This window comes from Xyrauchen texanus, chromosome 32 (assembly GCF_025860055.1).
Source record: "Xyrauchen texanus isolate HMW12.3.18 chromosome 32, RBS_HiC_50CHRs, whole genome shotgun sequence".
Lineage (NCBI taxonomy): Eukaryota > Metazoa > Chordata > Actinopteri > Cypriniformes > Catostomidae > Xyrauchen > Xyrauchen texanus.
This window is the reverse complement of record NC_068307.1, coordinates 13,069,226-13,096,383: the sequence shown is the minus strand read 5'-3', so window position 1 is coordinate 13,096,383 and position 27,158 is coordinate 13,069,226. Positions and strand designations below refer to the sequence as shown.

Below are 27,158 nucleotides of genomic sequence, written 5' to 3'. Positions count from 1 at the left end.
GGAGTAATTACAGAGCGCGTGCAGCCCACCGCTCGCTGCGCCTTTAATAAACTGTACGTGTTCGAGCACATGCTCATTTAGCCTCTCTCTAACAACCGAGACAATGAAAGCAACATTAGTTTATCATTTAACCCTGACAAGTGTGCACAAGTTAGAGATCAAGCAAAACTCAGAGAGGGGAAGAAAGTGTGTTAAGAAACTTTTGTGCAAATAAATGTATGTATCAACTGTTTATTACTATCACAAAGATTCTCACAATTATACCCTACAATTAGGAGAAATACAGCGCACGAGAATGAGTTGCAACAGTAGAATGAAACATTAACATGACTCATTTATGGTGTTATACCGCCATCTAGCGGCCATGAAATTCCAGTGCGTCAATAGAGTTTTGAGGTAACAATGAAACCAATGCACATTCAAATTAATATTTCGCGTTCATAAAAATGACGTAAGTTATGAAACACAGAGTGAAAGAGAGACTACATATAAGACAAAAAATGTCCCCAAAATTTAAAGACAGAGGTCATCAATATGTCAGCATGTGATAGACATTTAAAAAAAATCACGAGATATTTACGTTATAACTAGAACGAAAGTGTGAACTGAAAGCAGAAGATTTGGGGTGAATTTTACTCATAATGTTTAAGTCCAAATTCAGTTCATTTTAACGTTCAACTTTGTCCTGACATACAAAACTAGAAGTCCGTTCTTGCCTCTAATTTTGTAATCCAACTGCTCCTTTTTAACAGAAGACATGCCGTCGGATGTTGCTCTCTTCGTGCACCTCTCTCATTATGATTGCTCGCTGTTGTTGATTTAAGCTGCTTCATTGTCTGACTCTAGAGCTCCTCGGCCTGACCACAACTTCATAAACTAACCCGCCACCTCTCATCAAAACAACTCATCCAACCATTGTTTTGCACAAACATTTCCCAACTCGTTTGCAAGCAGTCTCGTACAACCTTATATTTCTATATAAGTTTCTAGAACATAATATTAAAAAGGGTTAGTTCATCAAAAAAATGAAAATTCTCTCATATTTTACTCACCCTCATGCCATCCCAGATGTGTAAGTCTTTTTTTTTTTTATCTATTGAATACAAAGAGTTTTAGAAGAATATTTAAGCTCTGTAGGTCTATTCAATGCAAGTGAATGTTACCAAATTTGTAAAGCTCCAAAATGCAAATATAGGCAGCATAAAAGTAATCCATAATACTCCAGTGGTTAAATCCATATCTTCAGAAGTGATATAATAGGTGTGGGTGAGAAACAGATAAATATTTTAGTAATTTTTTTACTATAAATTCTCCTCCTGGCCCAGTAGGTGGTGATATACACAAAGAATGCTAATTACATTAAAGGAAGAAGAAAGTGAAAGTGGAGATTGACAGTAAATTCATATATATATATATATATATATATATATATATATATATATATATATATATATATATATATATATATATATGTTTATCAATTCATATTGATAAACCATGTTGAAAAGGCATCTTTTTATAAAAATTATTTATGTTAAAAGCCAAATTATGTAAATTCCATCCATCCATCCATCCATCCATCGTCAACCGCTTATCCTGTGTACAGGGTAGCGGGGGGCTGGAGCCTATCCCAGCTAACATTGGGCGAAAGGCGGGGGACACCCTGGACAGGTCGCCAGTTATGTAAATTCCATAAATACATTTTTATTTTGTACATGTATGTGAGAATGGTATAATAATGAGACCTCTTCAAATATTTTAAAAAGCTTCATTTCAATTTCTAAATGCTTAAAAATGCAAAATGATCAAAAACCCAAATTAAATTATATTCTTTAAAATATAATAGGAAATCCTTAAATATATTTACCTAAACAAAAAAAACAAAACAAAAAAAGAACTTAAAAATTAACAAAAAAATATCAGTTTTTAGTGTCTGAGAATCAAAATACTCATAAAAAAAAATACTGAGGGAATACCTCAATGAGTGCAACAGGATTGGATTCATGGATCCCTCAACATAGTTTTCTTTACAAAAATTTCACTGGCTACAAATGAAACAGTAACAGACATTGTAATAAATATGAAACTTAGGTCATCTCCATTAATAATTAAAAGCAATATAAAAAGTTGCTTTAAATGTGGCTTGAGTGTTATACAAACAATGCAATCAACCACACAATAAACAGTCACAAAGAGTCCTAGCCTAATTTTGGGCAACATTTTGCACAAACTCAAAAGCAGTTCAGTACCCAAAAATATGTCTTCCAAGGTTGAAATGATCTGTTGACCTTGAACATGATTCTCATATTGAAATGATAACCATAAACAAATGTAAGCAAATTATAAAACTGCACTAAAATCAGCTATAAAAGTGTAACTTTGCAACGAAAAAAAAAGCGAGGTATAGTAAAACACCCCAAATTTATAATTCATATAACTAATATACCTGCCAATTAAGGTGTAAGGTGTGCACTTTTCAGTGAGCTACTCAGTAACTCCAGGTGCAGACATTAACAGCAAGAGAATGGATCCTTTTCACAGACCTGCTTTGACGTGTTTCCACCTTCTTTAACAACTTAAAAGTAGAAAATATGTTTACATTTCCAATTTTAAAAGTATTTAGTGTAAATTTATAACATTGTATTTTTTATATTATAGTAATCTGGATTACATTTAAAAAAAATCAGTTACCATAGTGGCGACGAGGCTTAACACAGCTGTTGAGGGAGTGACAGAAAATTTGGCCTGTTTCTTTCTTCTTACAGCTATTATCCAGCACTTTATATTTTTTATCTTCTTTGCGAAGCTGTGAATGTGTAATCACTAATTTTTTTATTTTGCTGTTGGAGCAAATGGGTAAGAAAAATTGTAATGTGCTGTGGCCCCCCATTCACCGCCATTCAAGTTTAGCCAACTATGACGACTTCCACTTGGTGAAAGCGGACGTGTGAAAAGGGTCCATCAGTAACAGTGCAAACTAAATGTATAAAACACAGGGGTTTTTTTTCTTTCTTATTTTAAAATGTGCACTCACATATCAAACACATTTGTAGGTAAAGCATAGCTAAATTTTTAGGAGAGGAGGGTTAATCTGTGTGTGCTCTGCTGGCTTATAGCCTACAGTTCATCTCTGGCTTGTTTTGCTCGCCACTGTGGGTGCCGGGTCACATGTCCAGCCGCAAGCAGGACTAACCGCATGAACTCCTCTAATTCAAAAGAGTAGTTGGTAAACTTTGGATGTTCTCCAAGAGTAGGGTGATGACCCTGAGACAGAACATTTTTGAAATATTAGTAAATCATTGTGACTTAGAATATGTTTATAAATTAAAGATGATAATTACTATCATTATGAATTTGCAATGGTCCCAAAAAGTATTTGGACACTTAAAAATGTATGAATTTTATTGCATTTGTTACAAAATATCATTGCAAGTGGCACCTGCAAATAAATGGTACTAGACCTTTTCCAAGAACTAACTTCATTTTTCTGTTTCTGAAATTACTCAACTGGTCCCAAGGTCATTTTTAGTGGATGTACAGTATAAAGTCAAGTTCACATAGGTGTTCTAGCAGAGTACCCACAGGTGTAGTTCATCACATTACCAATGGACATGTTCCACTTAGTTTGACAACCAGAAAGAGTCTAAAAAAAATCATTTTAAACAGTATCTATTTTTCCCTTCAAAGTAAAAAGCAATCATTACATACACTGAAAATGAGAAAAATGACTTCAAAGCCAGTACTTGGCTTCAGTGTGGATTTTGCAATTTTCACACTTTTTTCTCTGAATCTGAGCACTGTTGAGCCAAACCTCTATGTCACAGAACAGATCATAAGCTGTTTCTATCCAAGTTGCACATTTAATTAATGCAAAAAAACATAATATCACAAAAACAATATGCGAATAAAGCCACGTTTCTATTCCATGTGTTCAAAGAACAAAATCTTCACTTCTGGAAAGTGCAGCCACTTTGACACTTTTATTAAACAAATACTCATGGTTTAGAGTACATAAACAAAACACAGTAAAGAACTTTGTCTCATGTCTGGCAGCGACAGTGCGTCACAGTTCTGGGAACCCTATGTGTGTGCGTTCCTCCTTATTTCTTTGCCGTGCGGATCTGCCATGTATTCTTCAAAAGTGTCAATAAACCTGCTTTTCAACACAGTTCAAGTTTCTATCAACTTATTTGTTCTGCAAACTCTATGCAGGCTTTGGATTTTCTAGACACTGTTATTTCAGGATGACCAGAGCAACATTTCAGCTGTGATTGGACCTCTGGTTAGTCCAGTTATTAAGTTTTTTGATGCGCATCTTGTAAAATAATAGTAAATGTGTTTCCATCATAGTTTATGGGCATTTCTTCTTATAAAATAAAACATTTATCCACCACCAAGTGAGTGTATATGTTTTTATGCGCATTTTGGAGATTTTATTTACATCTTGGTGTGTCCATCCAGCAGTTTTTATGCGATACCCTAAAATGCAATAATAAATATGTGGATGGAAACCCAGCTATAGTCTAAGAGACCTGATTTGGTCATAACTTAATTTTGACAAAGTGTGGTTACGGCGCTTTCTCTTTACACGGCAGTATTGTTTTATCATTTAAAACCAAACAAACTTCTTTGGTGAATTTTTTTGCTTGAAGAGTGTGCTTGTGCTATGTGTGATCTTTCTATAAAATGAATGCCACTTGATTTGATATTTTGTTATCTAATGCAATTACATTCATACATTTTTAAGCATGGCTCAAGTGTCCAGTAACTGAATTATAAGTATAAACTTATTTTAATTATGCTACAGTATATAGTAATACTGAAATTAAATATAGTAAATTGGAGTGATTCCCAGGCAGCTGTGTGTGTGTGTGTGTGTGTGTGTGTGTGTGTGTGTGTGTGTGTGTGTGTGTGTGCTCTCTTCACCTTATCCTGGGGGAACACTTTGTCCTTTTTCTGCCAAGTCATGTAATGGACTCCCCTCAGTCGGGCCAGATCACGGTAGCAGCTCTCATCTTGACAGTTGTACCTGTGGAATACAGAAATAGGGATGCTTTATGTCCCAAACTTAGCAGGCAGCAGCCCACAATGCCTCTGCAGATTCAGTTTGATGGATAACTGTTTAATTAGGCTGTATTTCACTGTCACATACACACACACACACACACACACACACACACACACACACATACACTGTCAGAGCCAGACTCAGCTCATTTAGGGATGCTGCTTTCCTCCTAACACACACGCAGTACATTAGACAAGTAAATCATAGAAGGTTGACTGTGCCCACATGGTTTCTGGAATTGATTAGTGCACTGGGTAGACATGTAACATGACATGCTATCTTAAAGTCAGCACAGGATGTCAGACAAACACACATGGGAATTCATCATCACTTATCATGCACAAACAGTACTGTCAATTTGCAGTATCGGTAGTGAAACAGAAATAAACTTTTTAAAGAAACATGCAGAGTATGTCCTTGTTCCGTCATATGAAAAAAAGATGCATTATTTGATGTGGAGTCATTAAATAGTTCACCTAAAAATTACATCTCTCATCATTTACTCACCCACATGCCATGCCAGATGTATATGACTTTCTTCTGCAGAACATAAACAAATATTTTTAGAAGAATATTTCAGCTCTGTGGTCATCATGATGTAAGTGAATGGTAGCCAGAAGTTTAAATCTCCAAAAAGCACATAAAGGCAGCATAAAAGTAATCCATGTGACTCGAGTGGTTAAATCCATATCTTCAGATGCAATACGATAAGTATGGGTGAGAAAAATGTCTATATTTTAGTCCTTTTGAAGATTTGGATTTAACCACTGGAGTCATATGGATTACTTTTATGCTGCCTTTACGTCCTTTTTTGGAGATTCAAAATTTTGGTACCCATTCACTTGCATTGTATGGACCTACAGAGCCGAGATATTCTTCTAAAAATCTTTGTTTGTGTTCAGCAGACGCAAGAAAGTCACATCTGGGATGGCATGAGGGTGAGTAAATGATGAGAGAAATTTAATTTTTGGGTGAACTATCCCTTTAAAAATGTATGAATGTCATTGTATTTAGTTCTGGGAATCGATTCCAAATAGAATAGATTCCTTGATTCCGAGGCATTGGGAATCGAGAATCGATCCCAAGCTGGGAATCGACTCCACTCAGGGCATGATATATTTTACAGGCTTTACAGAACTCATTCAAATCACATATTATAAATATTTTTCATCTGTATTAAGCAATTGTACAAGCTCTATAAACATATCAGACAGCTGCTTTCCAGACCGAAATGTAGTGGACAAAAGGTAGTGGACAATTACATACTAAAATAAACCTCTTTCTAAACACGAACAACTTATGAGTGGTAACAGGCAATTTCTTTACATTATTTGCGGTAGTTTTTCAAATAACAGGCATATCTGGTCAGCCAACCTTCCCTTAAATTCATCCAATGGGATGAAGTATCACAAATTGGAATGTGAATATAGGCACATATTTATATTTAGAATAGACCTAAATCTATATTTACATTATTGCATTTGGCAGACGCTTTTATCCAAAGCAACTTGCATTCAAGATAAACATTGAAATCAGTTTGTGAGTTCCCTGGGAATCGAACCCATGACCATTGCGTTGCTAGCACCATGCTCTACATGTTGACATATAGGAACATATACATTTTCTAACATCAAATTAACCTTTTGAATTGTGCTACTATAACCACTTTCAAAGTATAATTTCGGAACTCTCATTTAAAAACTGCAGCTGCTCACCACAAACCGTTCATAAACCGTTTATAACTTTAAAGGGTTTTTAAAGTGCCTTGTTTCAAACTGTAAAATAATTTACATTCCTGAAGGTAACAGCACTACAATGGGGTGAAGTTGAACACACAGAACACTTAGAGAGCAGAAAGGTACACATGCCACCTACAATTCAAATATGACGGACCAGTCGGGAAGGAAGAGGAGGTGGGTCAGTCCGGCTCCATGCATCCCAATAAAGATATCAGAGTTGTGTGTGATGTGGATCTGCTCCAGAAATGACATCTCTCTACAAACACAAATCACCTTTAAGTGCAGTGCGGATCCTAATGCAAACATCAAATCAACTATCTCCAAAGAAATCAATACATTTTAAAAACAAGTAAGACTAAATTACTCACTTGAATTTGTAATCCACCAGTTTGACCTCAAATAAAGGCACTGTCTTCAGGGCATTTATAAGCTGCACACACACACACAGCGGGGATTCAGAGGGTGATTAACGAGACCTCACACTCATGTGGACAGAGGCCAAGTAAATCAAGGCTTTTTACCAAACAGGAGTCTCCAGCAAATAAGACTTTAAATGGGCAGTTAAAGAACCAGAGTGATAAATCAATGATAAGCAAAGAGAGAGGGAGAGACAGAGGGAGCTCCTCACCTCCAGCTGGTTTATTATCTTACGGTACTCAGTGCTTCTAGCCAACAGTGTGACACGAACTTGGCCTTCCTGACAGAGTAAAAAATAAATTACATTCAGATATCATATGCATATGACATACTGTATGTTTGTGTCTAAAGATATATTTTGTAATATGGTAAATCCATATTATTTTTAAACTATACATTTAGATGAGTAAAGAGGGAGAAAATGTATATAATGTGCATTATAAGACAGAACTGGGCTCCTCCATTGACAAGTGACAAACACAATGACAATATGTAGGCATAAATTGTACAACTGTGCCATCTAGTGACAGATGGAGTAATCACTGCACTGATTATATGGCCTTATAATCTAAACATTATTGCAAATCCACAAACACAAGAGACTGTGGCACAGACTATTGAAACTGTGGCATATACTAAATAATATTTTATGGCTGTTTTCCATTTTCCTTTTTGATTTGAAATAGTATCCCCTAAGAAACATGCTTTAGATCAAATATGTTTCCTAAAAATGGATGTCTACATATGTGAACAGTGGGACTAAGTTGTGAAATTTGAATAATACCAAGCTATATAAAGTCAGATTTCTTTTAATCAAATTGTTTATTATGTTTCCAGGAGTGTTGTTTATTCATGTTTTTGAAATGTTACAGACAATACATCATAAATTAGCATAAATTATTCTGATTCAAACTATTGGCCAGCATCATCCAAACACAGCCAACCAAATGTTAAAATACAATTTTGCGTGAAAAATTCTTAATCTATATGTACTGATTACAAACGTCCCATGTTTGACAAACATGTTGAGTTGTCCAAACATCATCTGCATCCTGAAACTGAACTTTTGACCAGATGTTAGGAGTGAACGCACCCATTGATTCTCAATGTGATAATGCACAGTAAATAGAGGACAAAAATGAGCCTATAGTCCACGTATGTGGTCATTGTGTTTAACAGCACCGCTCCCCCCCGGAGCAACCTAGAACTAAGTGCCATGCTCAAGGACACAATGGTGGTGGCTGTGGGGATTGAACCAACAACCTTCTGCTTACCAGCTCAGTGCTTTAGCCCACTACGCCTCAACCACTCACATGACTCGGTGGGTCAAAAGTTTAACCCTTTAATGACTGAGTATTCTGAACTGAGATCAGTCGGCTTAAATGAAATTAAATTATGCATAGCCTATAGAAAAACCAAAACATAATGTCCACGCATGTGGACGCAGGGTCGCGGGAGGATAACATTTCCAAAATTACATGATGAAACAATTCATTCAGTGTGTATTAGTGTGGTTTTTTAAACATTTCATTCAGAGACTATGATATTCTCTCAATATACAAGTATATAAGAATCATGACTAGTATGTGCATATTTTTGTGTGCGTTTGTGCATTGTGCAATATTATTACCTTTGGTCCCTCTTGTGGGACATTGAGTCGATAAAGGACATGCTGGGAAAATGCCCTGAACATCCCCTCACTGTGGCAGTCAGAGATCTATCAAAGTACGCAAACATGTTGCAAAGAAACAGGCACACACACATCCGTCAGTTATATCTACCACACATTCACTTTAAATAGAGTACATGCCATTTGCAAATACAGGGCGACAGAATCCTAAACATGAGGATAATTTGAACGAAAGCAGCAGGCGTGTTCAGTCTCATACAAGGCAAATATTCTATATCACACACACACACACAGCTTCCACCAATGTCATGCAGAGATGCATTAACATAGACAGATGACAGCAGATGTAGAGCCGAAATGAACAAATGAAAAAAAAAAAAAAACATGAGCACAATAGAGCAATAATGCAAGTTAATACAGTTAAAGGAATTATTCTGGGTTCAATACAAGTTAAGGTCAATCGAAAGCATTTGTGGCATAATGTGGATTAACACAAAAATGTATTTAGAATTATCCAATTGAGGGTTACAGTGAGGCACTTACAATGGAAGTGAATGGGGCCAATTTATAGAGGGTTTAAAACAGAATTGTGAAGCTTACAATTTTATAAAAGCACTTACAATAATTCTTCTGTTAAAACTTGTGTATTACTTGAGCTGTAAAGTTGTTTAAATTGTCATTTTTACAGTCGTTTTTGGGGTTTAGGGTTTGTTGACATTACATCGTCATGGCAACAAAGTTATAAAACTGGATATAACTTTACACAGAAATGGTAATCGGTTTTATCACACTAAAATCATGTCAACATGCATATTTTTTGTCTTGTTGCAATACTTTTGAAACAGTGTGTTTTTTAACATTTACCGATTGGCCCCATTCACTTCCAATGTAAGTGCTTCATTATAATTAGATTTTTTTTTTTAAAGGAGGGAAAAGTCTAAATGAATTTTTGTGGTAATCAATATTATGCCACAATTGCTGTCGATTGAGCTTAACTTGTATTGAACCTGGAATATTCCTATAAAATGTAAAAAGCTGCATGACTATCAGTTAGGATTTGGAAATGTAAGGGCATAATGCCACATAAATTATTCAAGCAATGTTTTTTTGTCTTTGGGATACTTACAAGAGGGGTGTTGTAGAAAAGGCCATATCGCATTCTCGGAAGGAGAGAGAAAAATGCGTCTCTAAAACACACCTGTGGCAAAATATTAATTTAAGGAGTAAATATATGAACTTAAGGAAAAGTGGCACATGTGAGAAAGGGTGATGTGATACAATGTAAAAGTATTTTACCCTTTTAGAGTCAAAATGTTTGAGGTGGATGATGTCATAATCCGAGAAAACTTGCCACGTTTCACTGAACAAGTCTCCATATCCAAACACACTCTGAAAGGCAAAACAAAATTAACTGAATAAACTTTTTTTTTTAACATTGAACTTAATGGACATTACAATGCACTTAGTTATGCAGCAGCCATTTCACCCTGTAGCTCAAGACTGGTTGCTACTGAAGCTAAGCAGTGTTGAGCCTGGCCAGTACCTGGATGGGAGACCTCTTGGGGACAACTAAGGTTGCTGCTGGAAGAAGTGTTAGGGAGGCCAGCAGGGGGAGCTCACCCTACAGTCTGTATGCACCAGTATAATGATGAGGACACTGAACTGTAAAAAGGCACTGTCTTTTGGATGAGAGGTTAAACTGAGGTCCTGACTCTCTGTGGTCATTAAAAATCCCAGGGCTTCTTGTAAAAGAGTAGGGATATAACCCTGGTGTCCTGGCCAAATTCCCTCCATTATCCCCTCTCAATCATAGCCTCCTAATATTCCTCATCCATGAATTGGCTCTATAACTCTACTCTCTCCTCACCACCAATAGCTAGTGTGTGGTGAGTGTACTGGGACACTATGGCTGCTGTCACATCTTTCAGGGTGATGCTGCATACTGGTGGTGGTTGAGGAGAGTCTCCTGTTCACTGTGTACAGCGCTTTGATTGTAATGTCTGAAAAAGTGCTATATAAATGCCACATTCATTCATAGTCTGTTATTGGAGGCACTTTCTTAATGAAATGAATAAGCCTGAATTAAAGAATCAGTTCACCGGTTTACTTGTCTTTTTATGCATCTGTGGAACACACAAAAGATTTCCTGAGTGTTCTTTTCCATACAAGGTAAGTCTTGCCTTCTGCTATAGCTTTCAAATCTCATTCATGCATTCGCATATACAAAATTAAAGAGATTGTTTACCCAAAAATGAAAATTCTCTCATCATTTACTCAACCTCATGCCACCCCAGATGTGTCTGACATTCTTTCTTCTGCAGAACACAAACAAAGAATTTTAGAGGAATATCTCAGCTCTGTTTGTCCATACAATGTGTTGGTGACCAGACGTTTGAAGCTCAGAAAATCACAGGGACAATTAAATGAATTTAAATGACTTCAGTGGTTAAATCCATGTCAATATTTAAGTCCTTTTTTTTTACTATAAATCTCCACTCTCACTTTCAAAATGTGAATGTGAAAGTGAAAGCAGAGATTTATAGTATAAAAAAGGACTTAAATATTGACAACCACTGTAGAGAATTTTAAATTCTTTTACCTGCATGAGTTTCTTTTTCGCAGAGACAATTTTATGTTCTTACTCGAAAATAAAATAGTGATATTATTTTTTTGTTACACTGTTTAATCCATTATGGCGGACAAAATTAATCACAAGTGAAAGATTTAATCACTGGTTAACATTTTAATCACTTTTTTTGTTAATCCATGCTTAAATGTTAGTGGTACCACACAACTCAAATTAAAATAAATCCTAGATCAACAAATCTTTGATTAGCTCTAAACTCTTCTTAATTTAATCCTTATTGTTGCAACCCATAGTCACATTGTTTAAAAAAAAAAAAAGCCTCCCTCCTTCTCCACACCCCTTCATTCTTCCCTCTCTTCCTTATGCTTGAAAAACTCATGTATGAACAATAGGCAGGATAAGGTTTCCTCATAAGTCACTCTAATTTCTGCCCACGGTTTTCTCTTTATCTTTTCAGCAGTACAACACCTGAAACTGAGGCAATACATTCATCATCAAACCTTCTGTTGCTGTGTTTTCTAATCCTGACAAGTAAAAATTCTACTTGTGACAAATTCACTCAGAGTCCTTATGGTTGATGATATATTGGAAAATATGTTTTCAGAACACAGTGTTTTTGTGCATGTTAGAGAGAAGAACACTTACCGTGTCCCACATGACGATGTTTATGTCACGGCTGAAGGAATTGTTGATGTGTTGGGAGATGTATAGATTAACAAAGTCACAGAAATGATGATACATGTTAACTCCTACAAAATACACATCAAAGATGCAGAGCATTGAAATATGTTTTATTAAAAACCACAAAGCATATGAGCCTACGCCGCTGTGAAAGACAAAAATAAAAAGGCACAAGCACCTTAATCAGGGTAGACGCCATATTTAATTTCAGTCATGACAACTCTCAGAAAGATATTAGCTTGGGGTGCTGTAAGTGATTTTTTCATGGAAAGATATGCAAAACAAAATGTCCTACTCCCTGAAAGACATTATTGTAATAAGTGTCCTGAGATATCTCATGGTTCTCTGTGACAGCCCTGGACTCTGTAAACAGCAAACAAAAATGTGTCCACGGTCCGTGGACAAGGACTCTTCTCATAGTTCTCATAGTATTGTAGTTGCAGCAGATTATTGTGGCTAACTGCCATTTTTAAGCCATTGTGTTCATAACACTTGTCAGTTGAGGGTGCTATGATGCTGCTGTTGATTTAAACAAATATTTCTGCACGATATCTGTCTTAATATAACTCATTTGTTATCTCTGGAGTGCAGGGTTTTGGAAAGAGGGGGTGTGGCTAATTCAGCGGCTCAATCTCGTGGAAGTAGAATGGCTGAAATAGCTACAGCACCTTTAATGTGGGTATGACATATTTGCTGTAGCAAAGCAAGTACAGAGACTTTCTAGAACATGCACAGGCATACTGAGTTAACTGTGTGCTTCTGCTACTGAACATAGAAAAACACAAGACATGCCTCATCAAGCATGTATGACATGCTGCTGCACGATTAGACAAATACAATCCCCATGTAGCAGATCTAGACTGGTGGACCTGGCAAGGTGGAGGGTTTTAGAAAAAAACACTAGCAGCATGCTGCAGTAAAACTGGCTTACTTGCAAACTGATCAAATTTAAATGTTAGCCAAACAGAGGTATGCAAGTTGATTGGCTACCTAATTACATGTCTAAGGTCCTACCAGCTTGTGCCATTCATAGTTTCATGCCTGAACTAAGTAATTTGACACAAATAAAAAAGAAACTGTGAGGGATAGAATGATAGTCTTTTCAATGATGTTGATTGTTCAGATGGCAAACATTAAAATACATCTTGTATCGTGGAAATGAGAAGTGATCTAGGACATTAAAGGAATAATTCACCCACAAATGAAAATACTGTCATAATTTACCCAACCTCATAGAGAACTTGTGTTGTTTTAGCACTAAACAAGTTCTCCTGAGAACACGCATGCCACTGTGAACAAACTTATTTCATGCACTCATGTACATGCTAGAGACAAAAATGTCTACAATTTGGGTCGTACATCGTACATCTTCAGAAGACTTGGAATATGATGTATGAGTCGCATGGACTACTTTTTCAGCTTTAAAGTGAGTTACAAGCTGCCATTGTTTTGAAAAGACAGACAGGGATGTTATTTTATGTTCTGCATAAGAAATAAAATCATACATGTTTGGAATGGCAGAATTGTAATTTTGGGGTGGACTATTCCTATAAGGCTGTATTTTCATCCCTCATTGCCTCGTTTTCATTGAAGCTAAATTAAACATGCTGTCTTCCCTGATAAAGGTCCATTATCCCAAACATGTACAAACTGATAACCTGCATCCAGCTTCATGAAGACAGTGGGTCTATTGATTATGACATCACAATGCCCGTCATCTGAGGGGAGAAAGTCAAGCTTGGAGTATGTCTGCAATTCAGCAAACCTAAAAAAGGAAATACCCAGAGGTCTCTGAGCAATGGAATTCTTGACATGTACACAAGTCATTATAAAATCAGCCTTGAGTAATAGGATTCATGCAAAAAAAAAATATTTGTCATCATTTACTTAAAGCTATCGAATGGCTTCAGAAGCCAGGAATATAGCACAAAACGCATATAGACTAATTTGATGGTACTTTTAAGGTACAATTCGACCTTTTAAAAGCTTGACAACTGCTGGTAATAGTCTACATTTATTGTATCAAAAAGACCAGCAAGAATATTATTTACAATATCTCTTTTTGTGTTCCACGAAGGAAAGAAGTTCATGTGGGATTGAAACAACATAAGGGTGATTAAATGATGACATAAAATTCATTTTTGGATGAACATAGAAATATCGCTGATCATTGCAATGTTAGTATGAGAAGAGTATTTTAGTGAAATATGTTTTGTAACAAGAGGAGAAACAAATACATTTAGCCAAAGCAAATAGTTTCTATTTGCAATAAAAGCTTATGAAGTTATCTGAATCAATGTTTTTAGCAATAGGCTTTTTTTATTATTAATCATTAAGTTATTTACCAAGACTGAAGAGGACTTTTGTGTGTTCCTTCTGAGGCTAGTGCTTGACTATTAATGCTGCAGTGACCACCAATCTCACCCTCTTTAAAGAAATCCTCTTTATACCTGCAGTGACATAAGAGAAAGAGAGATAGAGAGAAACAGTGCGGTCATTTAGACAGGAAGTTCTCACAGCGCTGTCAGACAGAAAACTATTTCACACAGATCTACATTTTCCTTGACCTCCCCTGACCTCTCATGACCTCTGCGGGGATTCCTCAAGTCCAGGTAAAGGTTTGTGGCCCTGCAGAACCGCATAAGACTTGTGCACTTCAGAGAAGAATCCCCCTTTAAAAATCATAACATATCAGTAAAAGTGCCATTCGAAAGAGTAACGAGCCATTCAAAACTAAATAATATTTTGGTCTTATTGGAAAAGACAGAGCAGCTGAGGTAAAGGCTTCAACAGACAGGTGGGCAGCTGAAATGGGAGCTTTTGTGATAGGGAGGATCAGAGAGCATTGTGTAAAGGTGAGATAGAAGGTAAGAGAGGGACACTCACAGGACTCAGTGGCTTGCACAACGTCTTCATTTCATTGAGTTGCTCCCTCACATAGCCAAAATCTGCCTGCTTCCAGAACAATTCCTGGGCAGTCTGAATAGAACTAGCCCTAAAGAGAGAGAGAAAAAAAAAGACAGCCATTATCAAAATTTTGAGTATGTACTACAACAAGAATACATTATAAACAGGTAGTCTTATATTTAAAGGTCAGGTCTTAAAAGTATAGTTCATACAAAAATGTAAATTCAATTATTTACTCACCCTCAAGTTATTCCATACAATTAAAGTGAATGGTTTAAAGTGAAGCTATTTTAACCCTTTGATGAATAATGTCCACATCAGTACTTATCTTTCAAAGCTAGGTTTAACCATTAGGAGAATTATATGGGCGCGGGGTGGGGGTGGGGGTATCTTTGACCCTTACCCACAATTGTATAATATGTCATTGTGTTTTTTATTTATAACAACAAATTAAAAAAGATTGACAAAAGTTTTGAAGCACCAAGTACCTCCAGAATGTTCACTATTATCTAATGGACAGGTTTCAATTTAATACCCTGAAATACATCAATATATTTAGATATTTGTAATTTAATAATTCAGACTTTAGAGGCTTAATATCAGTCCTTCTGCACTTGAGTGACAGTGGAAAAATAGGCTGCATTCAAATGTTGGTAACTTGAATTAGCAAGTGTTAGTAACAGGTATTTGATGAGCTAAAAGAACACAACTTTGCATTCCATGGAGAAAGGGTTTGCTGTCCATATGAAAAGAGACTTATAGGAACTGATTTACAATGGTGTCCATTGAATAAAGCTCCTAGATCACATTTATTTTCAACAAAAAATTGAAAATAGTTTTTGTAAACTGAAATTTAATGGAAAGATGTTTTTTTTTGTAATCTTTTGTCAGCAGAATGATCCAAAACACTTTAAACAACCATACATGACATTTTTGCTGCAATTCCTATGGAGCCATTCTCAACAGGGGCGAACATTCAAGCTGACAAATGATATACATACTGTTGTACAGATTTTGCTCTTATGGAAAGAAATTGGTACTTTTGTTCACCAAAGTGGAATTCAACTGATCACAATGTATAATCAGGACATTAATAACGTGAAAAATTACTATTACTATTTGAAAAAAAAAATCTGAATTTCTTAAACTACTTCAAAGAGTTCTCATCAAAACATCCTCCTCATGCAGCAATGACAGGTTTGCAGATCCTTGACATTCTAGCTGTCAGTTTGTCCAGATACTCTGGTGACATTTCACCCCACACTTCCTGTAGCACTTGCCATAGATGTGGATGTCTTATCGGGCACTTCTCACACACCTTACAGTCTAGCTGATCCCACAAAAGCTCAATAGCTTTTCACACTCTTTTCCAGTTATCTGTTGTCCAATGTCTGTGTTTCTTTGCCCTCTCTAACCTTTTTTTTTTTTCAAAAGTTGCTTTTCTTTGCAATTGTTCCCATAAGGTCTGCATCCCTGAGTCTTCTCTTTACTGTTGTACATGAAACTGGTGCTGAGTGGGTAGAATTCAATGAAGCTGTCAGCTGAGGATATGTGAGGTGTCTAATTCTCAAACTAGAGACTCTGATGTACTTATCCTCTTGTTTATTTGTACATCTGACCTTCCACATCTCTTTATGTCCTTCTTAGAACCAGTTGTCCTTTGTCTTTGAAGACTGTAGTGTACACCTTTGTATGAAATCTTCAGTTTTTTGGCAATTTCAAGCATTGTATAGCCTTCATTCCTCAAAACAATTATTGACCGACGAGATTCTAGCCATTTTTTACCTAATATTGACCTTAAAACATGCCAGTCTATTGTATACTGTGGCAACTCAAAAACAAACACAAAGACAATGTTAAGCTTAATTTAACAAACCAAATAGCTTTCAACTGTGTTTGAAAATGACGGCAAGTGATTTTTCTAGTACCAAATTAGCAATTTAGCATGATTACTCAAGGATAAGGTGTTGGAGTGATGGCTGCTGGAAATGGGGCCTGTGCTTTTAAATAGTGATGGCGTTGTTTTTACCTCAGTAATGTATGAATAATGAGACGTGTAAAAGTGTTAAAGAAAAATACATATTTCACTACTTTGAGTAGGTCAGTGAAGAAAAGCGTACCATCCCGAATCAAGTCTGGTACACACAGGATAGCTGAACCTGTGCTCTGGGGAGCAATTCCTTTCATAGCCCCAGCAGGCCTTCCTGTGCAGCAGAGCATCCTGCCATAGCCAACAAAGAAGACAAAGCTAAGTGTACACCATAGCAACATATCATCACATTTATAATCATTTATGGTCTTAATTGTTTTATTCAGATTCCCATTAGTTTCCATAAAGTGGTCGCTAGTCTTTCTAGGGTAAATTATTAGTATGACAAAAATAATAATAAAGCTACTGCATCCAAAACAACAAAAATGCTTTTTCACATTTCACTCACCTTATAATTAATAATTATTACAATGTGACCATTATAAATATGTATACATAAAAAAAAACAGAATGAAATAAGTCTCTCATCCTTTTGCCGTCCCAGATGTGCATGGCTTTCCTTCTAATGCTCAATACAAACTAAGATTTTTTATTTTTTTTAATTCAGCTCTGTAGGTTCTTACAATGCAAGTGAATGGTGGCCAGAACTTTGAATGTCCAAAAAGCATATAAAGTCAGCATAAAAGTAATCCATAGTGGATTCCATAGATCCACAAACTCCAGTGGTTAAATCCACATCTTCAGAAGCGATATTTTTGTATTTATATTTATTTATTAATAAAGCACTATTAAAACAACAGACTGTTGACCAATGTGCTGTACAGTAATAAAAGTAAATAATATAAACCCCAAGAGATCGACAAACAAACAAATAACAAAATAAACCACACCCAAAAAAATATCAAATGTTAACAGAAAAGAAAAAACAAAAATGTACGGGTCAATAACGTGACAGAAGTTTTTTTGTGTCCATATGATTTAGTTAAATATAAAAGGGTTCAAATGTGAAAGTAAATGTACAAATTACTTGCATACATTCTTTTATTGAGGACCTAGTCTAAAAGATCTGAATATTTGGGGCATGATGGCAAAAATGTCAATGTGGTGTAACCGTAAAAACTTTGTACCAAATAATTAAACTTGCTTAAAAAAGGTAAAATTCTCAATATAACACCCTATCAACTAGTTTGGAATAATCTTACATTAGAACTATTTAATAGTAAATAAAATACTGGAACACCATTGTTCTGAAAATTAAAATAATTTGGGGGATCTTGTCAGTAAAGTTAATTTCCTTAAGCGTCAAGTTGGTGTAACCACAATTCAAGGAGCAATTTTGTTATGTGCAAGAAGACCATGTGGCAGGGAATAATATCATAGAGAAAGACCCCTGATGACTGCTGCATAAAAAGTTTAGTAACTCTCTTTAAAATATTTGAGATAATTTGATATGTTTAGGGTTTGGTCAGGTATGCTTGTGTCAAATGTAAAATAGTATGACCCCAGTAAAACATTGATCATTCATCATAAATAAAAAAATGTGTAGGCTATTTACTTTAAAAAATTATGTTTGAAATATTCACACCAAGGTCATGTGCATGTGTCCAGTATTATGCTTGTCAAATTAGATTTTAAATTGAAATGTCAAATGTTACACCATTTCACTCCTATTACAAGCCTGTCTGTTAGAGGCCAATTTGAAAAAATATCAGTAATTTATGATGCTGATTAAAGTTAAAGTAAATATTACACAATATTACACAACATTTACATAAGTATTACATTAAGCAAATAATAATCTGACACCTCCTGTTGAACATGAACAGCAGCTTTAAAATACCTCAAACTCCAACAATTCAGTGATAGGAGAAACATTACTCAAAGATGAAGATGTACACTGTAAAATACAATTTACTGAATTCCTGCAATTTCACAATTAATACAATATAATAGAGGGAAATTCCATGTAACGGTCACCCTTACCATGGAAAAAATAAGTTTTGCACACACCTGGCCTCATCAACCTGACCTCCTATTCTATTATGAGTCTGATGTGCTGCACATTCTCTCTGAGCCAGAACCTTTGAACTCACGTCATTCAAAACTAACAATGGAGGACTGGAAACATTTCAAAGCTCACGCCCTAATCATACATGATTCTCCCTCTCTCTCTCTCTCTCTCACACACACACACACACAATTTTTGAAAACATGTTTTTACTCTGATTTGTTGTTGTCAGATGTTTTTCCTTTATTGAAATAAAATAGTTTACATCAACTTGTTTGCTTGATTTTCAGTGTCAATCAAGTCATCAAAACTCAATTTACCCAAATGCTAGAGAGTAAAGGTGCGCTTTCAGCCGACATTTTAAAATATTTAAAGTGTGAGCTAATCTTATGTGGAGCAGTAATTCATTCCAACGCTTCGGTGCAGCTACTGCAAATGGATGATCGACCATTAGCTTCAGCCTAGACCTGGGAACAGCCAGAACCATCTGGTCAGAAGGCCTAAGAGACCTAGAAGGCTTATGTATATGCAAGAGTGCTGACAAATAAGAGGGTGCTAACCCATTCAGAGATTTAAAAATAAATATAAGAATCTAAAATAGGCTAAATATACTCTCGCTTATGAGTGCCCATCAGAAGCCTAGTAGCAGCATTCTAGACTAATTGCAGCCGAGATAATGATGATTGGCTAACACCAACGTATAAAGAGTTACAGTAATCTAGCCTTACCAAGACAAAGGCATGAATCACCTTCTAAATATCACTAAAAGATAGAAAAGTCTAAGTTGCCACTAATCATAAATAAAAAAAATCTCGATTTGACAACCGAGTTAATCTGTTTGTCAAATTTCAGAGCGCAATCAAACAGAACACCTAGGTTTCGCCACCGGTTTATAAAAAGGGGCCAGTTTACCTTTTAAGTCAGAGACATCAGTCCCCAAACCAAACAATCTCCGTTTTACTCATTTAGATTAAAAAAATGTACCGACATCCAGGCTTTAATTTAATTTAAACAATTCAAATCTAGAGCACTATTATCATCTTTTCTCAGGATCATATAGATTTGAGTGTCATCTGCAAAGCAGTGAAAAGAAATACCATGCTTATTAAAAATAGACCCTAAGGGCAGCATATTTAGCGAAAACAAGATAGGACCAAAGATAGACCCTTGTGGAACCCCACTAGTACGAGTGGCTGAAGAATAAAAAACCTGACCGATATTGACCGAAAAACTTCTATTTGACAAAAAAGACTTGAACCATTTAAGAGCAGTACCCTGAATACCCACCACCTCCTCAAGGCGGGAGATAAGAATCCCATGATCTATAGTATCAAATGGTGCACTAAGGTCTAATAGCATAAGAAACACAGAGTGTCCTGAATCAATTAATAAAAAGATGTCATAAAGTACTTTTAACAAAGCTGATTCTGTACTATGGTGAGCTTTATATCCTGACTGGAAAGCCTCAAAAACAGCATTTTGGTCAAAGAATCTCTGCAATTGGCTAAGAGCGACTTTCTCTAGGACCTTAGACAGAAATGGCAATTTGGAAATTGGCCTAAAGTTTTCGAAAACCATTTGATCCATGTTTGGTTTTTTAAAAGAAGCTGCACTACAGCATGTTTAAGATACAGTGGCACTTATCCTGTTTCAAGACTACTATTAATTATAGCCAGGATACTAGGCTCAATAATATCAAAAACCTGTTTGAAATGCCTAGATGGTATCACATCATAGGGACAATTAGTAGGCTTCATTTAGTCTAAAATTCGGACAGAAAAAGGATAGAAACCGGTTCAAATTGACTAAAAACCACCTGACATATAAAAGTGGCTGATGGGTCAAAAGTAAAATGTACAATATCTGATCTAATATTAACAACCTTATTTACAAAATACTAAGAACATTTTCACAGGTATCAAAAGACACATCAGTGCATGAAATATTAGTCGGATTGATCACAGAATTAATAGTACTAAATAAAACTCTAGGCTTGTGACAGTTTTTGGTAATATATTAAAAATAATATTGTGATAAATATACAATGACTCTCTTAAAATGTCATATAACATCTGGAGTTTATCTCTCTTACATATTTGCTCAGCTCTTCTGCAAACCTGTCTAAGGCCACAAGTGACCTCATTTAGCTCTGGCTTAGGTTTATAATTCTTTACCCTTAAAGGAGCAACAGAGTTCAAAATGGAAGATCAAAAGGAATTAAACAATTTGAGTAGAGCCTCCACATATGATAGGTGTGGGTGAGACAAAAAAAGAATGTGAAAGTACTTAAATATTAATCTGTTCCTCACCCAGACGTATTATATCGCTTCTGAAGATATGGATTAAACCATTAGTATAGATTACTTATGGATTACTTTTATATGCTTTTTGGACCTTCATAGGTCTGGCCATCATTCACTTGCATTATAGACCAACATCTGAACAAGTCAAATTACTTCCCAGCTGTACATTTAAGGCAGCCACAATTACTTAATCAAGAAAAGTTGTGTCTACATTTTCTATTAAAATGTTTGTTTGTTTTTTGTTTGTTTTTTGGCAGATTTGAGCATTGTAACCAATCAGAGCTACAAACAGCTACTATTCCTAATTTGAAACTGTAAATGGTATGTCTGACAAGCTTAAACCCTCTTCAGAACAATAACCTACTCACTTTTAAGCCAATAAATAAATAAATAATGTTATAAATAAAAATAGCATAAAAACTAAGTAAATATCTACCTTAAAAGGGCAAAGTGGGTCCTCTTTGCAGAGTTTGGCCACAAGTTTGTTGTTGTGTAGATAGAATGGAATATGCTGCTGGGGCAGTGCCAGGCTGCCATAGTCAAGCTGTGGTTTGTAGTTTGCGTCCTGGTTACTGTTTGTATTGGAGGTGGTTTTATAAGTACAGACCAGGCACAGAGCTACTAGCAGCAGCATAGTCCCTAACACCTCATGCAAGTAATTTCACTGGCTATGAGCACCTACAATAATTTATGAGAGAGAGACAGACAGAGCACAAAAGGTTAGAGAAAAACAAATTACTTACAGGGGAGGACAAACACCAAAGCTCTGGAAGTAACTAGTGTGGGAACCCTTAAATGAACGGATCTTACTTGTGTGGAAGAACCACAGGAAGTATTAGTGACCTTTTTCCTTCAATTGTTTAAGCAATAAGACCAGGAATTAGGGAAATTAATGTCAAAACAAGCACACATTCTGTTCATAGCTTGTGGCCGTGGAACGACTGTGGGAAAGCAGGCTGTCATTCGCAGACACAGAAGCTGTAGTAGAAATGATCATGCATACAGGCATTATAGTATAGAGTAATTCTCAGTAAACTAACTTTGAGCCAATATAAGTGAGAAACTTTATTGATATTGACCAGATGACATAGTCTAGATCTATGTCTAAATCTCTAATGAAGATCAGCACTTGTATGCACAGTTCATTTATAATGCAAAACAGTTTTTTCTTGGTATGTACAGATGCTGCAGGGTAGGTCCAGGTTTCGTGAAACATTATAAATAGCTGCAGGGCTTTTCCTAACCCTGCTGACCCTAACCTAACACCAGGGAGTATTGCCTAAAGCTCTTGTCAGCGACAACAGTTCTCTTACATACTAAAAATAGTTTAAGTATGCCTTGAGCATTTGCTACTTTTGTGACAACCATTATTAATTTGACAGTCCAAAAATGTACCATAGTAACCTGTAGTTGCAATAATTGTTACTGTTAATAAATGAACCAATAAATCTACTATGGTATTTAGGCAGAAACTATGGTTATCATGGTGAACTGCTTGTTCGACAATGTAATTATAGATTCTTGCATAATTAAAAACCTCATGGGAAAAACAGTGTGCAAGTGTGAGGGTGTCATTCAGAAGCCTTATATTTCATGGAATGTGACACTGAGAACTTTAATTTAATTATTGGATTTTATTTTCTACCAAAACACAATACAGCAACAAAAACTACCACGGTACTTAACACCTTTGTCACTATACACTGCAAAATATTCCTGATCCATAATGAGATCAATGTGAGCAATGTCTAAAGTTTGATTTTGAGGTAATTGATGTAATATTTAATAATTTATTGCATGTTGCAAATTTAGCTAATTAGAATCCCTGAAATTTTATCACATTTATTTTGAGACAACATACTTTGCCATTTTCAGTTTTGCGCAAGGTGAATAAATAAAATGTTTTTTGATAACCGTTCAATAAGCGAAAGGATAGTTTTTGGGGTACAAAGCCCCCATGTTGCAGGGGCAAAAGGCCCCCATTAAACACACTGTTTCCACAAGTGGGGTGAATAGATTTGTAATTAAAGTGGGCTAACATTGACTGATCTAATTACAATGGAGATTAATTAGAATAGTTGAAATGTGACAGAAATTAAAAGAAATGTATTTTATGTTATTTTGAATATGCATTTTCTTCATTTGTTATTCAATAAGCATCAGTTAACAAATTTTGCTCTATAACTATTGTCCCAATGTTTACACAATATACATTTTCTTTATATATATATATATATATATATAGTAAAGTCATCAAAACTGTGGAATAACATAAATGGAACTATGGGAATTATGTTGTGACTAAACAAAATCCAAAATAAAAAACAAAACTGTGTTACATTTTACCATCTTTCAAGTAGTCACCCTTTGCCTAGAATTTGCAGACATGTACTCTTGACATTTTCTCAACCAACTTCTTGACTGAGGTATCACCCTGGGATGCTTTTTAAACAGAATTGATGGAGTTCCCATCTATTTTGGGCTGCATTTCTTTATTATTTGGTCCAAATCATCAATACCAAAACCTTTTTTTTTTTTTTTTTTTGTATAAAATTATTTTTTATTATTTATAAAAGTTTTATAATGAAATAAATTAATATGGTGGTACAATTATATTTTTGTCAACAAAACTAATTTCAAACATTTAAGCAAATGTCTTCAGATCAAAAGATTTTTAAGATCATGAGAAACATTTCAGTCAAGTGTTTCAAAACTTTTGACCAGTAGTGTACATGTATATATCTATATAAACTCAAGAAAAAAAAAGAAAATGTCCTCTCATTTTCAACTGCTTTTATTTTCAGCAATCTTAACATGTGTTAATATTTGTATGAACAAAAATTCAACAACTAAGATATTAACTGAACAAGTTTCACAGAGTTGTGACTAACAGAAATGGAATAATGTGTCCCTGAACAAAGAGGGGGTCAAAATCAGATGTGCTCAATGGGATTCGAATTAGATTTGAGATCCGGGCTTTCGCTGGCCATGGCAGAACACTGACATTCCTGTCATGCAGGAAATCACGCACAGAACGAGCAGTATAGCTGGTGGCATTGTCATGCCGGAAGGTCACGTTAGGTTGAGCTTGCAGGAAGGGTACCACATGAGGGAGGAGGATGTCTTCCCTGTAACACACAGCATTGAGATTGCCTGCAATGACAACAAGCTCAGTCCAATGATGCTGTGACCCTCCACCTCCAAATCGATCCCGCTCCAGAGTACAGGCCTCAGTGTAACACTCATTCATACATTCACATTTCGGATATTGCAATTTATTGACCTGGCCACATCTGCAGTCCTCATGGCTCCATGCAGCGAGGCACGTTCATGTAGATGAGCAGGGACCCTGGGCATCTTTCTTTTGGTGTTTTTCAGAGTCAGTAGAAAGGTCTCTTTAGTGTCCTAAGTTTTTATTACTGTGACCTTAATTGCCTACATTCTGTAAGCTGTTAGTGTCTTAATGACTGTTCCACAGGTGCATTTTCATTAATTGTTTATGGTTGGAAGCATGGAAAACATTGTTTAAACAATAAACTTTTAGAATAAAGATTTGTAAAGTTATTTTGATTTTTACAAAATTATCTTTAAAATACAGTCATGAAAATGTGACATCTTATATATATATATATATATATATAAGTAACTAACATATCATTAAGTATTCTTATGGTTACTCCATTTGTCCTGAACAGAAAAAAAATCAGATTTTTGTTTCTGAAAAATATATCAAAATTACTTTGAACTCAGAAAATGAAAATATGTTCATCATAGTAGAAGTACACTCACTGAGCACTTTATTAGAAACACTAAGTGCCCAACATGGACTTCTGCTGTTGTAGCCCATATATATATATATATATATATATATATATATATCACATCACACACACACACATATATACAGTGAGGAAAATAAGTATTTGAACACCCTGCTATTTTGCAAGTTCTCCCACTTAGAAATCATGGAGGGGTCTGAAATTGTCATCGTAGGTGCATGTCCACTGTGAGAGACATAATCTAAAAAAAATCCAGAAATCACAATGTATGATTTTTTAACTATTTATTTGTATGATACAGCTGCAAATAAGTATTTGAACACCTGAGAAAATCAATGTTAATATTTGGTACAGTAGCCTTTGTTTGCAATTACAGAGGTCAAACGTTTCCTGTAGTTTTTCACCAGGTTTGCACACACTGCAGGAGGGATTTTGGCCCACTCCTCCACACTGATCTTCTCTAGATCAGTCAGGTTTCTGGGCTGTCGCTGAGAAACACGGAGTTTGAGCTCCCTCCAAAGATTCTCTATTGGGTTTAGGTCTGGAGACTGGCTAGGCCACGCCAGAACCTTGATATGCTTCTTACAGAGCCACTCCTTGGTTATCCTGGCTGTGTGCTTCGGGTCATTGTCATGTTGGAAGACCCAGCCTCGACCCATCTTCAATGCTCTAACTGAGGGAAGGAGGTTGTTCCCCAAAATCTCGCAATACATGGCCCCGGTCATCCTCTCCTTAATACAGTGCAGTCAGCCCTGTCCCATGTGCAGAAAAACACCCCCAAAGCATGATGCTACCACCCCCATGCTTCACAGTAGGGATGGTGTTCTTGGGATGGTACTCATCATTCTTCTTCCTCCAAACACGGTTAGTGGAATTATGACCAAAAAGTTCTATTTTGGTCTCATCTGACCACGACTTTCTCCCATGACTCCTCTGGATCATCCAAATGGTCATTGGCAAACTTAAGACGGGCCTTGACATGTGCTGGTTTAAGCAGGGGAACCTTCCATGCCATGCATGATTTCAAACCATGACGTCTTAGTGTATTACCAACAGTAACCTTGGAAACGGTGGTCCCAGCTCTTTTCAGGTCATTGACCAGCTCCTCCCCTGTAGTTCTGGGATGATTTCTCACCTTTCTTAGGATCATTGAGACCCCACGAGGTGAGATCTTGCATGGAGCCCCAGTCCGAGGGAGATTGACAGTCATGTTTAGCTTCTTCCATTTTCTAATGATTGCTCCAACAGTGGACCTTTTTTCACCAAGCTGCTTGGCAATTTCCCCGTAGCCCTTTCCAGCCTTGTGGAGGTGTACAATTTTGTCTCTAGTGTCTTTGGACAGCTCTTTGGTCTTGGTCATGTTAGTAGTTGGATTCTTACTGATTGTATGGGGTGGACAGGTGTCTTTATGCACCTAATGACCTCAAATAGGTGCATCTAATTTAGGATAATAAATGGAGTGGAGGTGGACATTTTAAAGGCAGACTAACAGGTCTTTGAGGGTCAGAATTCTAGCTGATAGACAGGTGTTCAAATACTTATTTGCAGCTATATCATACAAATAAATAGTTAAAAAATCATACATTGTGATTTCTGGATTTTTTTTAGATTATGTCTCTCACAGTGGACATGCACCTACGATGACAATTTTAGACCCCTCCATGTTTTCTAAGTGGGAGAACTTGCAAAATAGCAGGGTGTTCAAATACTTATTTTCCTCACTGTATATATATACACACACACACACACACACACACACATATATATATATATATATATAGACACACATACATGTACACATATACATGTATATATTTACATGTGTGTGTATATATACATGTATATATTTACATGTGTGTGTGTATATATATATATATATATATATATATATATATATATATACATACATGTGTGTGTGTGTATATATATATATATATATATATATATATATATATATTATTTTTTTATTATTATTTTTTTTTAAGTAAATTTAGTCTTTCTTTCCTTCTTGGAGAAACTAAAGCAAGGCAGCGGGTGCATTGAGGGATG

The 27,158-nt window shown here is 35.8% G+C and overlaps 1 protein-coding gene across 1 annotated transcript; it reads right to left on the bottom strand.

Moving 5' to 3' along the window:
* Window positions 1-1,635: 1,635 nt before the first annotated feature.
* eogt (EGF domain-specific O-linked N-acetylglucosamine (GlcNAc) transferase) lies at window positions 1,636-21,980 on the bottom strand. The gene is made up of 15 exons (XM_052100981.1): window positions 21,767-21,980; window positions 17,150-17,250; window positions 15,009-15,117; window positions 14,700-14,794; window positions 14,468-14,572; window positions 13,781-13,887; window positions 12,087-12,190; window positions 10,151-10,243; window positions 9,981-10,052; window positions 8,855-8,941; window positions 7,436-7,504; window positions 7,176-7,237; window positions 6,944-7,063; window positions 4,927-5,029; window positions 1,636-3,264 (listed from the first exon to the last, which is right to left on the bottom strand). The coding sequence occupies exons 1-15, from the start codon at window positions 21,962-21,964 to the stop codon at window positions 3,118-3,120; spliced, it is 1,572 nt and encodes a 523-aa protein (XP_051956941.1). The 5' UTR covers window positions 21,965-21,980; the 3' UTR covers window positions 1,636-3,117.
* Between the last annotated feature and the right edge of the window lie 5,178 nt (window positions 21,981-27,158).

Coding starts and splice junctions, on each gene's coding strand:
- eogt (XM_052100981.1), bottom strand. CDS start 21,964: ATGCTGCTGCTAGTAGCTCTGTGCCTGGTCTGTACTTATAAAACCACC. Junction 12,191..13,780: donor CTTCATGAAGCTGGATGCAG/GTTATCAGTTTG, acceptor TGTATTTTGTAG/GAGTTAACATGTATCATCAT. Junction 3,265..4,926: donor AAGTGTTCCCCCAGGATAAG/GTGAAGAGAGCA, acceptor GTTCTGTCTCAG/GGTCATCACCCTACTCTTGG.